The 16,441-nt window shown below is 46.2% G+C and overlaps 2 protein-coding genes across 2 annotated transcripts in view; one reads left to right on the forward strand and one right to left on the reverse strand.

The window, feature by feature from the left end:
* On the forward strand, window positions 1–10,957 carry tcaim (T cell activation inhibitor, mitochondrial). The gene is made up of 10 exons (XM_039804937.1): window positions 1–521; window positions 1,572–1,704; window positions 2,309–2,459; window positions 2,540–2,795; window positions 5,149–5,271; window positions 5,790–5,887; window positions 7,416–7,507; window positions 7,622–7,854; window positions 7,950–8,081; window positions 9,281–10,957. The coding sequence occupies exons 1-10, from the start codon at window positions 487–489 to the stop codon at window positions 9,504–9,506; spliced, it is 1,479 nt and encodes a 492-aa protein (XP_039660871.1). The 5' UTR covers window positions 1–486; the 3' UTR covers window positions 9,507–10,957.
* cnot10 (CCR4-NOT transcription complex, subunit 10) overlaps window positions 10,923–16,441 on the reverse strand; it is an 18,375-nt gene continuing 12,856 nt past the window's right edge. Inside the window, exons 13-19 of the mRNA XM_039804936.1 lie at window positions 16,019–16,099; window positions 15,812–15,925; window positions 15,186–15,316; window positions 14,583–14,615; window positions 14,289–14,416; window positions 12,256–12,331; window positions 10,923–11,334 (exon numbers count right to left, since the gene is read on the reverse strand). Of these exons, the coding sequence (XP_039660870.1) occupies window positions 11,162–11,334; window positions 12,256–12,331; window positions 14,289–14,416; window positions 14,583–14,615; window positions 15,186–15,316; window positions 15,812–15,925; window positions 16,019–16,099 (736 nt within the window). The 3' untranslated portion in view covers window positions 10,923–11,161. The remainder of the gene's footprint in view (window positions 11,335–12,255; window positions 12,332–14,288; window positions 14,417–14,582; window positions 14,616–15,185; window positions 15,317–15,811; window positions 15,926–16,018; window positions 16,100–16,441) is intronic.

Genomic DNA, 16,441 nt, shown 5'->3' on the forward strand with positions numbered 1-16,441 from the left:
AGAGGAGGAGGAGGAGGAGGAGGAGGAAAACAACAGCAGCTGACAGTGACAGTGAAATAAAGCTGGCGGGGCATCGGTGAGGGCAGACAGGCTCCGTTACCGGGCTGTTTGTTGGCAGGGGCCAGGTTGACTAACACACAGCTAACACACACACACACGCACACACAGCTAACCCTTTCTATATGTGGAGCAGCTAGCAGGAGCCATGTTGTGTGTCTGTCATTGAGAAGCTGTAAGCTGATCAGTAACACTGATGAGTGTCTAACGGTTCCTGCTGGTTGGCTGGGTGGAACTGCTGGGTGCTGTGACGACACTGTGTGAGGACACTGTGTGAGGACACTGTGTGAGGACACTTTGTGAGGACACTTTGTGAGGACACTTCGGGGACTTGCTGCTTTGCTCTGACAGCCAGTCTGCTGCTGCTGCTGGCCCGGCTGCAGAGACCAGGATGTGACGCTCCTCTGCTGACCAACAATCAGCAGCACAATGTCTGTCAGCTGCCTGCTGAGAAACACCTTCAGGTACCATCAGGCTGTGGGACAGGGGTGGGGGGGGGTGTGTGTGTGTGTGTGGGGGGGGGGGGGGGGGGGGGGGGGGGGTGGGTGGGGCGGGGGGGGGGGGGGGTGTGTGTGTGTGTGTGTGTGTGTGTGGGGGGGGGGGCTGTGGCAGTTTTTGTGTAGTTCAGGTACCAGCAGGCTGTGGGACAGGGCTGTGTGTGTGTGTGTGTGTGTTGTTTAGGTACCAGCAGGCTGTGGGACAGGGCTGTGCATGTGTAGTTCAGGTACCAGCAGGCTGTGGGACAGGGCTGTGTGTGTGTGTGTGTGTTGTTTAGGTACCAGCAGGCTGTGGGACAGGGCTGTGCATGTGTAGTTCAGGTACCAGCAGGCTGTGCGACAGGGCTGTGCGAAAGGGCTGTGCATGTGTAGTTCAGGTACCAGCAGGCTGTGCGACAGGGCTGTGCGTGTGTAGTTCAGGTACCAGCAGGCTGTGGGACAGGGCTGTGCGTGTGTGGTAGTGTAGATCAAAGTTGAAGGTCTAACACCAGAACGTTGGCAGCCATTAAAATGATCTTTGCCAGGTAGACAGTGTGCAAGAGTTTGTTTTGCAGATTCAGGGAGCAGTACAGTGCTTTTTTATTTTAAAGCTTTTTATTGCATATAGAAGATCATAACGTCATTGTATTCTGGATTTTAAGGTTACTCATCTTATATTGTTGCTTATATTTATTAGTGTTAAACATGTTAATATCTGTCAAATATACATCCGCTGTATATGCTGCCATATCCACCTGCCTCAGATATATAAGCAACCTGTTATATTTGTAACTATTATACTATGATAACTATATAACTATAATAATCTGCATGTTGTTCAGGTAAAAACCCAGTTAGGTGATCGCTGTGGGGCGTTAAGAGGTTTAATAGAGCAAAGAATTGTCTGAAAACCAAGTGATTTGATCGATTAATCAACAATCGAAATATTGAACATGAGTTGAGAACTACTCAGACACTCAGTGTCCACCCCTGACTGTAGTTTGTATGCTTCATCCCTGTCTTCTCTCCCTGGAGCAGGCTGGAGAGGAAACACGTGGCCGCACATTTGGTCCAGCAGAGAGCGCTGTCCGGGGCCGACGCCGTCAACGCACTCAGACCCTTCTACTTTGCAGTCCATCCTGACTTCTTCGGTCAATACCCCAGGGAACGGGTACGTCTCATACATACCCGGCGACTGTTTGGAGTCCAAAGAAATATTGTGTTGTAGAAACAACTCTGAAGTGATCTATTAAAGGAATACGCCACCGTTTGTTGAAATAGGGCTTATCGCGGTCTACCCTGGCTGTAGATAGGTGGGCCAACGCATTTTTGTGTCTCAGTGCAAGTAATTAGGTTGTTTTTTTTGTCTTTTGTTGGCTCACTTTTACTCACAACATGCTAACCGGCAACATAGGATTCCATTCACTACGCTAAGCTAACTAGCGGCGGCGCTGCCGGGAAGCTACGATACCCATTAGCAGCATTAGCAGCACCTGTGAGTTTATCATGTGACAGCGAAAACGCCAAAGGCGGAGCAGTACGTCCTGTATGTCCCTTACCGGCTAACGTATTTCAAGATGGCGCATGAATATGGAGCTTCTACCCCAGTTCATGCAAATGTAACATTTCAAGCCAAAAGGAATACTTGGAATTGATGGTGGTGGTAAATATTCATGAAAAAGGACACGTTTGTGAACGGGCAATACAGATTTTGATAATGAACAACTAAACACGTTACACACTGGACCTTTAACACCCACTGTTGTGTTTTACAGGAAGTGAATGAGAATTCATTAAAGAGGCTGAATGGATATCTGGACAACCTGCAGAAGCCCGGCTCGCGCTCGGTGCAGCCAGTGAAGCTCACCTTTTACGTCAGGGACACAAAGGACGGCAGCGATGTGCAGCCAGAGCTCCTCGCCTCGGGTACAGCTTTTCATCAGTATGGCTCATAATATTTGTGAGATCTGTCTTTACAAATCTAAAAGCTCCCGGCTGGTTCTCAGGGTTCCGGCCAGTGAGTTTCACTCTGCAGACAAACGACGTCCTGAGCACGGTGAAGAATGTCCTCAAGTCCTGCAGCCTGCCCACGGGGCACATGGAGGGACTGGCAGCAAGTGCAGAGCCATCCAAAAGTCCAGCGGAGGCGGGGCTGCCCTTCTACAGACCTATCAGATGGGACAAGAGCTACTACACCTTCACTGGGTTCCGAGACCCTGAGCAGGAGCTGCAGCAGGCCCAGAGAATGGAGCCCACTCTGATGTTAGTAACACTGGAAGCGCAGCGCTCGGTCTGCACTCCCACTTACAACTGACCTACACACAGAGAGAATCCCACAGGCTCAAATATCTTAAACAGTTCAGACCACTGTACGTTTCTGTTGGTCCATAGGTTAGGGGAACTCCACCCATTCTTAAAGGAATACGCCACCCTTTGTTGAAATAGGGCTTATCGTGGTCTACCCTGGCTGTAGATAGGTGGGCCAACGCATTTTTTTGTCTCAGTGCAAGTAATTAGGTTGTTTTTTTTTGTCTTTTGTTGGCTCACTTTTACTCACAACATCCTAACCGGCAACACAGGATTCCATTCACTACGCTAAGCTAACTAGCGGCGGCGCTGCCGGTGTTGCACCGGACTAAAACAATTCATGCACAAAAAATGTGTTGGCCCACCAGCTAGGGAAGACCGTGATAAGCCCTATTTCAACAAATGGTGGCGTATCCCTTTAAAGTGCCAATATTGTGCAAATTTTCAGGTCCATAATTGTATTTTGAGGTTGTACCAGAATAGGTTTACATGGTTTAATTTTCAAAAAGCACCATATTTTTGTTGTACTGCACATTGCTGCAGCTCCTCTTTTCACCCTGTGTGTTCAGGTCTCTGTTTTAGCTAGTGTGGAGGCATCTCAACTTCTGTAACATCTTTGTTGTCAGTAGCTAGGTAAGGACTACATGAGCTAGCTAGCTGTTTCTCCAACTTCAGTCAGTACAAGGCAGGATTAGCCGGGAGACTTCTTCTAAACGAGGGCGCACTTCCATATCATATCCGTGGAATACCTGCAGAACAGGGACATGGAAGTAGTTCTATGCAATTTTTATTTTGTAGATTAGGGTGAATTGGTGTGTGTTGTAGCAGTTTCAGATAGATAGATAGATAGATAGATAGATAGATAGATAGATAGATAGATAGATTCAGAAAGAGCTAGCATGCTACGGTTAGCCCCCTCGTCTCGGCTACTGACGTAGAAAGCTGTGCAGATTTTGAACAGCTCACCAGGAGACTGAAGGCAGGACACGTTCAGAAACCGTATCTCACTCAGAACAGCATGGATCGTTTTTTTTTCCAAAGTTTGTATGCGTGTGGAAGCACCAGAGACACAAAATAACTCAATTTTTAAAAACAATCCCAGAAAAAGTGTTTCTTTTTTCATAATATGGGCACTTTAAAATCCATACATGTTAAAGACAGATGTTGTAGAGGACGCTGAGAGCAGCAGGGGAGTGCTGTGAGGGTTTCACACCTGAGAGCTCTTCAACAGAATCAAGACACCAGATTACAGTCCACGGAGCAGCTCCACACTTTCTAAAAAGTTTGAGACTACACTCTGGTTTCTGGCTCTTTGAGAGAGAGAGAGAGAGAGAGAGAGAGAGAGAGCAGCACTAACGCTGACTCGTCCGTGGATATAACCCATTCTTCAATTAGGTGGCGTTCCCCTCTAAGCAAACCAGAATCCAAAATGTTGATCAGCGAGCTTCGCAGGACTTTGGCCAGTTTGTGTTTTTGAGCTTTGGACGGAGCCAGGCCAACTGTTTCCCCACTGCTTCCAGCCTGTATGCTAAGCTAGGCTAACCAGCTCCTGACTCCAGCTCTGTACTGAACAACTCCGTTCCATTTTATTCACAGTGTCAAATCCTCAAACCCAATTAATCTCAGGACACTTTACAGCTAGAGCAGGTCTGGACCACACTCTAGAATTCTAATGAAGAACATATGACTGATATCCATCTGCTCATCTCACTCTCGGAAAGATGGTGAAAGATTTATAGTGAAAGAGCAAGTTTGAACTCTTAACGGGGCATTTATTAATATTGAGAAGTGGGGTTAGACCTTTGGAGAAATATGTGACATTTAGGGATCGACCAATATTTTTAGATTTTTTTTTTTTAGTGCCGATGCCAATTTTTTTTTTATTTTTTTTTCCATCAGCCTTGGCCGATGACCGATAACGGGCTGCCGATATTTGGAGCCGATACTGCTTTTGCTCCCTCAAATTACATCACAAAAATGTAAAACCCCGCCACACGGGATTTTGTTTTCGGAATCTGCTCTGCCATTTATTTCAAAATAATAAACAAAAAAAAAGATCAGTGTCACTTCTGCAATCATCTTACATTCATATTGCCCAAATTATGTCATGTTATTATGAAAAAAACTATCGGCGAACGCAGCAGCCGCGTATCGGCTGGGTCTATCACTAGTGACAGTGGGCTGGCATTCAGGTGTTTACTATTCTGTTAGCAGACTATTTGACCTGTTTCGGTGTTCTGCACACCGGGGCAGGGCTGTTCATTCTTGTGATAGTCTGAGTGGTTCCGTGTTGCCTTCTCTTTGTCAGCTCATGGCTGAGAAACAACGAGCCCGAGGCCACCAAGAAGTACAATGCTAGTCTTCCTCGGAGAGAAGAGCTGAACAGACTGAAGAAGGAACTGTGTCACAACTTCCATCTGGCTGATATCAGGTACACTCGACTCTACCCTAACACTTAGGAAGTGCTGCTGGCCGTGGCCTGTCTATTATATATATATATATATATATATATATATATATGGGGTGAAATTTTGAGCATCAACGACTTCATTCCCTGCATTCTGACACACTTTTATTGACCAATTTACGGTGGAAATACCTTCATTTAGCCTATGTGAAGAAGAAAAACATGACATTTCAAAAGCTATCAAAATGATAATGGAAAGTATGTTGTTACGTGTCATTGCACATTTTTAAGTGGGTATGTAGAAATCCTGGATCTTTCTTAGTAGGTATACTGCGTATAGCTGCATATCACATAGACTACACCACTGCCCTGAATCTTTTTAAGTCACTGCACATTATGATTTAAATGACCGAACGGTAATGTGTTTTTTTCTGGGGACAGGGACGTGAACTGTAGCTGAAGCTGTGTGCATATTCCCGTGCCGATGACGGTGTGTGTGTGTGTGTGTGTGTGTGTGTGTGTGTGTGTGTGTGTGCGTGCAGGTGGCAGCGCAGCTGGGGAGTGGCCCACCGCTGCTCTCAGCTTCAGAGTCTGAGCCGGCTGTCCCAGCAGAACCCCGAGGCCCTGATCAACCTGCAAGGTAAAGAGTCTCCCTGAGGACAGGACGTCCTGTCTGCACTCCCAGCGCACAGTCGTCACAGTCCGTCTGTCTGTCTCTTCCTATCTATATGCAGAAATATACACGTTCTGTACCATATTAAACAGACCAAAATAAAATAGAAACCACCCTGGTTTATTCTCACTTTTCTTGCAAGACGTCCAGACGCCAGGTGGCTGGGCTGTTACGTGACAAAACCAGCGCTGTGTTTCAGTCTGCGTGGACTAGGGCTGTCCCCTGACCGAAGAAGTTCTTAGTCGGACGACTTTAGTTTTAATCGACGAATTGATCTGTGCGCTTTGATCCGTCGTTAAGATAGAAAAGTGCGATACAAATGCAGTCAATTTACAGACGTAAAAGGCAGTTTCTCCACAAAGAATCACGCAAAAGCAGCGCTTTCAATCTCGTGTTTACCAGAGATGTGCTCAGAAGTTCTTATTTCCACAAGCCATCTCCACACACACACACACACACACACACACACACACACACACACACACACACACACACACACACACACACACACACACACACACACCTTCACATACGAACCATATGCAATAACTAGTACTTTTAGTGTGTATATTTCTCTTTGTGTATGTCATTCTTTCTAATTTTGTGTGTATATTTCTTTCTAATTTGTTGTTTTAATATTGATGTCTTGTCTTTTACATTTAGATTTACATTACTGGGTGAACTGCTGCTGAAAATTTCGTCGTTCATTTTGTACAACGACAAATAAATCTTCTGATTCTGAAGTTTCTTGGAAATAAACCATTCAGCATGAGAAGTATAACAAGCGACTGATCAACTAAAGAAAGTCTTAGTTGACTAAGACCCAAAACGACCGATCAGTCGACTAATGGACGAGCCCCCGTGTGAGAGAGAGGTCGTTATTAGTTAGGTAGAGATGTCACCTGGTGTAGAGCTCTAATTTCCCAGCTCTGGTTGGTTTTGCGTCCAGCTCCGCACACACGTCGGCTCTCCTCTGGGGCTGCCTGCCACTTAGAGCTGGGCAATATATCGATATTATATCGCTATCGTGATATGAGACTAGATATCGTCTTAGATTTTGGATATCGTAATACGACATAAGTGTTGTCTTTTCCTGGTTTTAAAGGCTGCATTACAGTAAAGCGATGTCATTTCTGAACTTACCAGACTGTTGTAACTGTTCTATTATTTGCCTTTACCCACTTAGTCATAATATCTACATTACTGATGATTATTCATCAAAAATCTCATTGTGTAAATATTTTGTGAAAGCACCAATAGTCAACACTACAATATCGTTGCGGTATGGAAAATATTGTGATATTTGATTTTCTCCATATCGCCCCGCCCTACTGCCACTGAAGCTGGGAAAATAGTTCTGGTTAAAAAAAAAAAAAATAGAATCTCCCAAAAGATTTTCATTTGCGTCAATCCCGCATGAGCAAACGGAGCAGTAGTTTCTATTATTTTTAGAACAATATTCTGACGAAGCCCTTTACTCTTTTACTCCCCGCAGGACACACCGTGGTGTTTGCCGACCAGTCGGGGATGAACGCCTCGGGACACATCATGCTGGGAACCATGGACGTTCATCATCAGTGGACCAAAGTAATGCAGCTCGCAGTGCTTCTGCTGTCACATCCTCTCTGTGCTCCTCTCTGTGTCCTAACCCCCCATATCACCCCCCCCCCCCGCCCCCAATCCTTACCTGTGTGTCTCCAGCTGTTTGAGCAGCTGCCCGGCTACCGCAGCCTGCAGCAGCAGACGGACTGGCTAAAGGAGAGGATCAGCCTCCTGCTGGGTGGCACTCAGGTGGTCCACGTGGAGAGGCTGGGCCCGGTCCAGCCCATCGCCGAGCACTACAGCACCCTCAGCACCTTCCACAAGACCCTGATGTCCCGCCGGCTCCGCCTGCACCCCCGCAGCCTGCAGGGCCTCACCATGCTGTTGGAGAAGTACGCCACGTCGCATTTGAACGCCTCACGTTGACGCGCTTGCTGTGCGCTTTTCATTCAGACGCCGTTTGTTTGTCTGTTTGTGTCGATCGCAGCGACCGCTCTAACCCCAGTCTACACGAGATGGGCCACTTCATCATCCCCGCCAACTGTGACCCCCCCAAGCTGCAGGTCTTCCTCCAGAGCCAGGCGCGCGAGGCCAGACAGCGCACGCAACGCAAAAACCAGTGAGTCAAACAGACCGCTTTGCTCTAAAAGTCACTGATTCCAGAAATCACGGGGTCATGGTACACGGCTGGCAGCCCCTCCGAGTCCAGGGCGCAGTCTACATGATGACGTCATTCGAAGATTACATTTCCATCGCTACGTTATGGTTTAAAAATGAATATCTTCTGCTACGTTTCCCCCTCTCTTTCCCCCTGCTCCTTCTCATTCCCCCTGCTCTGGTGTTTCCCCTCCCATTCCCCTGCTCCTGGTGTTTCCCCTCTCATTTCCCCTGCTCTGGTGTTTCCCCTCTCTCTTCCCCCTGCTCTGGTGTTTCCCCTCTCATTCCCCTGCTCTGGTGTTTCCCCTCTCATTCCCCCTGCTCTGGTGTTTCCCCTTCTCATTCCCCCTGCTCTGGTGTTTCCCTTCTCATTCCCCCTGCTCTGGTGTTTCCCCTTCTCATTCCCCCTGCTCTGGTGTTTCCCCTCTCATTCCCCCTGCTCTGGTGTTTCCCCTTCTCATTCCCCCTGCTCTGGTGTTTCCCCTCTCATTCCCCCTGCTCTGGTGTTTCCCCTCTCATTCCCCCTGCTCTGGTGTTTCCCCCTTCTCATTCCCCCTGCTCTGGTGTTTCCCCTTCTCATTCCCCTGATCTGGTGTTTCCTCCCTCATTTCCCCCTGCTCTGGTGTTTCCCCTCTTCTTCCCCCTGCTCTGGTGTTTCCCCTTCTCATTCCCCCTGATCTGGTGTTTCCCCTCTCATTCCCCCTGATCTGGTGTTTCCCTCTCATTTCCCCCTGATCTGGTGTTTCCCCCCTCATTCCCCCTGATCTGGTGTTTCCCCTTCTCTTTCCCTTGCTCTGGCGTTTTCCTCTCTCTTTCCCCTGCTCTGGTGTTTCCCCTTCTCATTCCCCCTGCTCTGGCGTTTCCCTCTCTCATTCCCCTGCTCTGGTGTTTCCCCCTCTCATTCCCCCTGCTCTGGTGTTTCCCCCCCTCATTCCCCCTGCTCTGGCGTCTGTTTGTGTCCAGTCTGCAGTGGAGTTCATACACTTCACTGATCTATCTGAGAATTATACAGAGAAACAAGCACACTATCCGATGTATACGTCTTTGAACTAAACGGACCAATCATTTAAATATCAGATGATTTTAGCCAAGAACCTCTGATTTTTCTCAAATGTTTTCAGTGTTTGTTCGCTAATAAAATATATGTGTGTGTTTGTCCAGGCTGCAGGCGGAGGAGGAGGCTGCGGTGAAGCTGTGTCTCCACAGTCTGTCTCTGAGGAGTCTGTCCAAGGAGCCCAGCGTCAGCTCCAGCCAGATGATCCGCTGCTGCAAACGGCTGGTGGAGCAGCGCTCCCCCCTCACGCAGGGCCTCCACTTCTGTGTCTCTCACTTCTACTCGGTCATGCAGGACGGGGACCTGTGTGTCCCCTGGGACTGGAAGAGCTGAGCTTGCAGTTGACACACACTCAATCCGGGCGTTGGAGAGCCACGCTTGTAGCCGTTAAATGTCGTTCAGGCAGTAAATAGAAGTCGGTTCAATTCCAATGGAATCCTTTATTTAGTTGTTAATTCAAGCGGTGGGGGCTTGTCCAATAAGAAGCACTTTATCCTCTTGCTAGAAATATGCAAAATTATTGACAAAAAAGGAAGAAGAAGAAACACATTTCTGCTGCATAAAATTCAAATGTTTTCTCCCAAAATACTTGAGACATTGACCTCTTCAAGAATCAGGAAGTCTGAGAACCAAACAGTGTTTGGTTGAACTGGGATGAGGGCTGTGGGACCAGCCCAAAAAGGTTGGGCACTAACTGGCAGTGGGACCGACCCAAAAAGGTTGGGAACTAACTGGCAGAGGTGCAATACGACTCCTGCTTTAAGACGAGGGGGGTTGAGGCCTTGACATATGCACAAAGTTGACAAAGTTTTGTTGTTGTGTGAGAAAGCATGGAATAATAAATCTGGTAATGGCACAACGTGCTCTAAACGTAGTAAAATACGGGGGGGGGGGGGTTATTACTCTGATTGACAGACTTGACACCAGACAGCCGGAACGAGTCAGAACAGCGAACCATTTGGTAGTGGAGTCTGACTACATTGAGTCCCCCCCTGTTCTTTCAGTTCTTTTATGGCATTCACATGAAAAGTGACAGAAGTAGTTGTGTGAAGAACTTTTGACTACTCCACACACCTGACCAATCGCTGCGTGAAGTGGGTGTGAGGCTCAGACACAGCTAGGAAAAGATGGCGTGGAGAAATGATCCAACAGCACCTTGTTTGAAGCACACTGGTGCCCTTTAGTGATCTGTGGCAGCATCGAAGGCTGATTTGTTCACGTTGAAGTCAAACTGTAAATAAATACATAGATCACATCACCAGACAATCCAGGAACACTAACGAGACTTTATAAAGAGAGTGTGTGTGTGTTTGCAGCTGTTTTGGATATAATGGACTTTACATAAGCTGGAGTCCAGAGTTCTCAGTTATTTGACACACACACAGCTTGTGATCTAGATTTGATACCATTTCTGTGAAAACAGGGGGCGGGCCCCGTTGGGGCCCCCCTTAGTTCCAGTCAACCCCATTTTTCCCCCACTAATCTGGCTTTTCCTAACTGATAGTTTTTTTTTTTTTTTAAGTTCTGAATTTCATTATCTGATCTCTCATCTGAAATGTTGTTTGTTGTAAAAGCACTTAAACTTTTATTTGATAAGTGCCATTACATAAATAAGTTATTCTCATCAAATATGCTTAGTACTAACCTCCTGTACATTTAGATCAAGTATTTCAAATAATTGTCAAAATGTGCTTATTACATTCACTGTGATTCTATGTCCACTGTAGTATTCAAGAGCCACACGTGTCATACAGTAAATAAAATTTATTTCATTGTTCAGACAACACCGATTCCTCAGCTGGTCTCAGTCCACAGATACTGCTGCAGTCTCCTCTCCTCATCAGTCGGCAGCCAAACCTGCATTTCATTGCCTCCTGATGCTGAGGCTTTATAAATATCAAGGCTCTTCGGGGTGTGTGGTGTGTTGAGTTGGAGTTGGGGTTGGGGGTGGGGGGGGGGGCAGGGGTGTCAGAGGTTGCTGTTGAGGCTCATTTGCGTTGAACTTGTGTGAAGGATGAGGGCAGCTGGATGGGCTGCTGGACAGACTGGAAGGGCTGGACAGACTGGACGGGTTTCTTGCGTGATTCTGGGGAAACCCTCTGGACCACCACAGGCAGCAGCTGGTTCCGTTTGATGATCTGCAGGGCCAGCTGGGTGTTTCCTGAGGACGCCCGACACACATCCAGGCCGTTAGCTCCTGGTTCTAACCCCTCACTCACATACTCAAAGGAAATAAAACTAATCGTAATAAACCCAGCCCCACAAATAATTGTACAGGCTGCCAGAAACCCCACCAGGCCAGAAAAATCAGCATTTACCAACTAACTTATTAAAAAGGTGCGCCAAGTGATGTTGGGTGACGTCACTTCTTGTTCCAAGTATTATCAAACAAAACGGAGGTTAGCTCGCCCCTCCCTCCTCCTCCTGTCCCCCTTTCCCCCAAATCCTTCTTGTCGGTTATTGGCTGGCAGGGCTTGCATGATTTCATAATCCCTGCATTGTCGTTGCAAAAAAAGTCACATATCTTAGCAGAAAGTAGAAACTTTAGTAGTAGACACAAGAGCAGCCATTTTCCCCTGTTGCCATGGGAACGTTATGGAGTGACATAATTACGTGACGTGACCGTAATTGAAAAGCAGCGTGTTGGGGGAATCACTTTTTTTCCCTCTTTTTCATCAAACCGCAGTTTTTGTAAGTTCCCTCAATTTTTGCAAGCTCCCGCAATTTCATTGCATAAAACTGCATAAATATCCCGCATATTCCATCGCATTTTTTAAGAAAACGTGCCGCATAATCAAGGATTTTTGCCCGCAACAATCACAAAAAACTTTGACGCCTTTGACTGGTTCTATGTGAATAAAAAAAGACAGCATAATGGCAGGACATTGTGGAATCTGTGTATGGATTGTTGATCAGGGAGTCGGAGGATCGTTTTCCTCCAGTGTTGTAATGTATAGTTGCTACAATATAAACAGCATGCATGCACGCGTGTGTGTGTGTGTGTGTGTGTGTGTGTGTGTGTGTGTGTGTGTGTGTGTGTGTGTGTGTGTGTGTGTGTGTGTGTGTGTTTTGGAGGTCTGACCGTTCTGTAGCTCCAAGTAGACTCCCAGCAGGATGGCTTCAGGTGGAATCTCCTTGGTGTTCACCATAGATGCAGCCTGATGAAGACAACACACACATCACAGCTGGTTGAACGCTAAATTATCACTTCACTGTGAAAAGGTTTTCAACTTTAATGCTTAAGAGAAGCTTTGTTTTCAGTGGATGGGAAAGCAGTTTTCACACAGACGGTTATATAATGTATAATACCATTAAAAACAAATATAACCACACTTTAGTTCAGTCCTTGAACATATCACAGGGCCTGGAAAGTCATCACGGCAGCAAATAATGTTCTACTGCGTCTTGAAGCTTGGAGGTAAACAGCAGTAATAAGCGCATTTAAAACAATCTAAAAATATGTCCATCATGTCTGCATGTTCTTATCTTAAGAACCATAATCTCACTGCTGACCGTGGTGATAAGCAGCCCAACCACAAAAACTAGTACTGGTGTTTCCTCGTGGACCACACGCGATTTAGAAACCATTCCCCGATGTCTGCGTTTCCTGCGGCGTAGTCACACAGGATAAGTGAAGTCTGTATTTTGCTGACATTATCCCCCGCATATGATGTCAAGGCTCCGTCAAAACTCATTTATAATCACCAACGCAGCCAAAACGACCCCGAATCAGAGATGCAGATTCACACAGGACTAATGGTACCACATGATCTCTGCGTTTGGTGAAATATAGAAGGTCATTTGCGGTGGAATTTTTACTTGACAAATTCCAGACGTGCAGATCCACGCGGGATTAAGATCACAGACGACCTCCGTAATTATTCCTACAGGTCCCCAGGTAATACTAGGCCTGTGTGAATAGGGCTTATGTCTCATTGGTGTGTGAGAGCCATCCACCGCAGGGACCATGTCTGCATTGGAAGATTCTGCAGCTTACAACTTCCATAACGTGGATCATAACAGAGTTGCCATATGGAGAGAAATCAATGTTGGCATTGGAGGTTAATAAGAGTGCTTCAGGCTTTTGCGGTGTTTAGGGCTGGGCGATATGGAGAAAATCAAATATCACGATATTTTTGACCAAATACGTCGATATCGATACAGCAACGATATTGTAGTGTTAACTAATGGGGCTTTCACAAAATATTTACACAATGAGATTTTTGATAAATAATCAACAGTAATGTAGATATAATGACTAAGTGGGTAAAGGCAAATAATAGAACAGTTACAACAGTCTGGTAAGTTCTAGTAAAACTAGTCCCGTGTGAAAAGGGCTTAACTTGCCTTTGTTTTCAGACCACCAGCACTTTACCTGAACCTTTCACCTCACGCAGAGATTGAGTCCCACCCCTTGGAAGCACTTCTCCTGTTTATGGAGTAGATATGGTGTCACCCCTGTCTATTACTGGGCACAGCCCTAACCTCTCATACCAACCTTATTGAAATGTTCTGTGTCTGTTAGGCGTTGTCTTTTGACCCTGATGAAGGCCACAAGGCTCTCACAATAAACCTGTTCTCTGTAAATGACAAGTGTTGCGTGCCCCCCCCATGCTCAGTAGGGGAAGTTGTGCCAGAAAGTGTGCTCTGCTTCTACAACACAAGGCCCTGCCAGATGCTGCTGAGGCTCTGCGGCACAGTAGGGCTTATCCCAATCTCAACTAGATAGAGATATATGTATATAGATAGATAGATAGATCTCTACACATATACATATACACATACATACATACATACATACATAGATAGATAATCTATATATATCTATAGATAGATAGATATCTATCCAAAAAGAAGATGGATATCTATCTATAGAGAGAGATATCTATAGATCTAGATCTATCTATCTATCTATCTATCTATCTAGATATAGATACACACACACACACACACACACACACACACACACACACACACACACACACACACACACACACACACACACACACACACACACACACACACACACACACACACACACACACACACACACACACACACAACTTCAGACATTTGCAGGACTTGCTGAAGTCATGTAGCTGTCGTCATGGTTACCTGATGCAGGCACTTGCGAGCCTTGTCGTACTCGCTCCTCAAACAGTAGGCGCTGCCCAGGTTGAAGAGCATCATGGCCCGAGCTGATGTCACACTGCTGGGGTAACACAGGGGAGTCTGCTTCCCTGCTACACACACAAACACACACACACACACACACACAGTTACTCTTACGGTTTTACTTTTTGTTCCGTTTTGACTCGGATGCATTTTGTCATTTTAATGTCCATTATTCCTGTCTAAATATCCTGTAGATGGGAATCAAGCATTAAGGTTTAAAGTAGGTGGACTCACGGGACTCGACAGGCTCGTCTCCTTTGTCAGACCCTGTTGACAAAAACAAGCCCCAACATTAAAGCAACATTGCCATTATAAATTGTGCGTTTTGTTCAGTAGTGCATCGTGATATCATGACTTCGCAAAAACATACACGCCACTTTCCTAAAGCCAAGTGGCGTGTTATCAGTACGCATTCTGAGCTATCTGCGTGTATGTCTACGCTCTATACAGCGGACGGCAGTCTGCAACGTCACAACGTAAACATAAACGCCACGTGGCACTTTCTAAAGCCACGTGGCGTTTAGGAACGTCACACGCGGTTTGGGTTTAGGAAAAGAAGAACGAGGTTGGGTTAAGGAAAACAACAAACGTGGAAAGGAAACATCACACGCGGGGCCCGAAGTCACACGCGGGACGCGATCCCCACTCTCCTGGGTGAAAGTCCTGTGTTTTACCCATCCTCCCCCCCGACCAACATCCCTACGTGGATTTTCGCCCTTTCATACTACTCGCTACGGCGTCCCTTCACACGCAATCGCAAGGTAATGTAAGTCAATGGAGGCCAAACGGCGTTGATAAACACGCTAAAAAAACGAGTAGTGTGTAGAAGCCACAGACCTTGGTCCTGCTCGCTGGTCAGCACTCCCATTGACACGTCGCTGACATTCTCTGGGTTGAGGTGAGCGATGGCGTCAGAGATCCTGTCCAATGAGATGAGGGCTTCAGCAGCATAGAGGTGACCCAGGAACCTGATCGGCCAGAGCAGGGAAGGATAGCTGAGTGAGTCAAAGCGTGGAAGTAGAGCTGGGCGATATGGAGAAAATCAAATATCACGATATTTTTGACCAAATACCTCGATATCGATACCGCAACGATATTGTAGTGTGTACAATTGGTGCTTTCACAAAATGTATACACAATGAGATTTTTGATAAATTATCATCAGTAATGTAGATATAATGACTAAGTGGGTAAAGGCAAATAATAGAACAGTTACATCAGTCTGGTAAGTTCAGAAAATGATATAACTTTACTGTAATGCAGCCTTTAACACCAGGAAAAGACAACACTTATGCCATATCACGATATTAAGATTTTCAAAATCTAAGACGATATCTAGTCTCATATCACGATATCGATATAATATCGATATATTGCCCAGCTCTACGTGGAAGGCCACGCGGCACAAAAACGCAGAGCTGGCGAGCCAGCAGCTGGCTGGGAGAAACCGAGCCAGCACTTACTTGAGGGATCCTGACACCTTGGTTTGATGCAGCAGTTTCTCCGCGTGGTTTAGAGCAATCAGGTTGTCTCCCAGCGCTAACGCCACATAGGCACTGCAGGCCAGGATGGAGCACCTGCACACCAAACAGTTGACATTACGGACATCTGTGCAGCTCATTCAGTGCTGCTGAATAATGGCAGGAGGAGGAGAGAAGTGGGATTATTACCTGAGATTTTCCACCTCCTGTTTCCTGAGAGGAGACGATGGAGCTGCAGACAGGAACTTATCAGCCTCCGGACCTTTCCCACTGCAACACATCATCACAACACATGTCCATCAAACCTCCAGCAGGGTGCAATAAGTCATCCAAATTATTGACAGATGATCAGACGGCACACACAGGAACTATCACAAAATAGTTATGTCGAGCCCATTAATTGAGTCTAATTGTTTAATATTTGCTCAGCAATAAAACCATGTATGCTATAGGGCTGCAACTACCGATTCTTTTCATAGGTGATTCATTGGATTATTTTCTTCTTTTTTTTTGCACATATGTGGATATATTATAAGACGAGCATGATCCGATACCTCTCCTACAGTTTAATGCTACCAGAACACATCACATACTACGTGACGTTTTAAAAAC

Source organism: Perca fluviatilis, chromosome 7 (assembly GCF_010015445.1).
Source record: "Perca fluviatilis chromosome 7, GENO_Pfluv_1.0, whole genome shotgun sequence".
NCBI classification, from domain to species: Eukaryota; Metazoa; Chordata; class Actinopteri; order Perciformes; family Percidae; genus Perca; species Perca fluviatilis.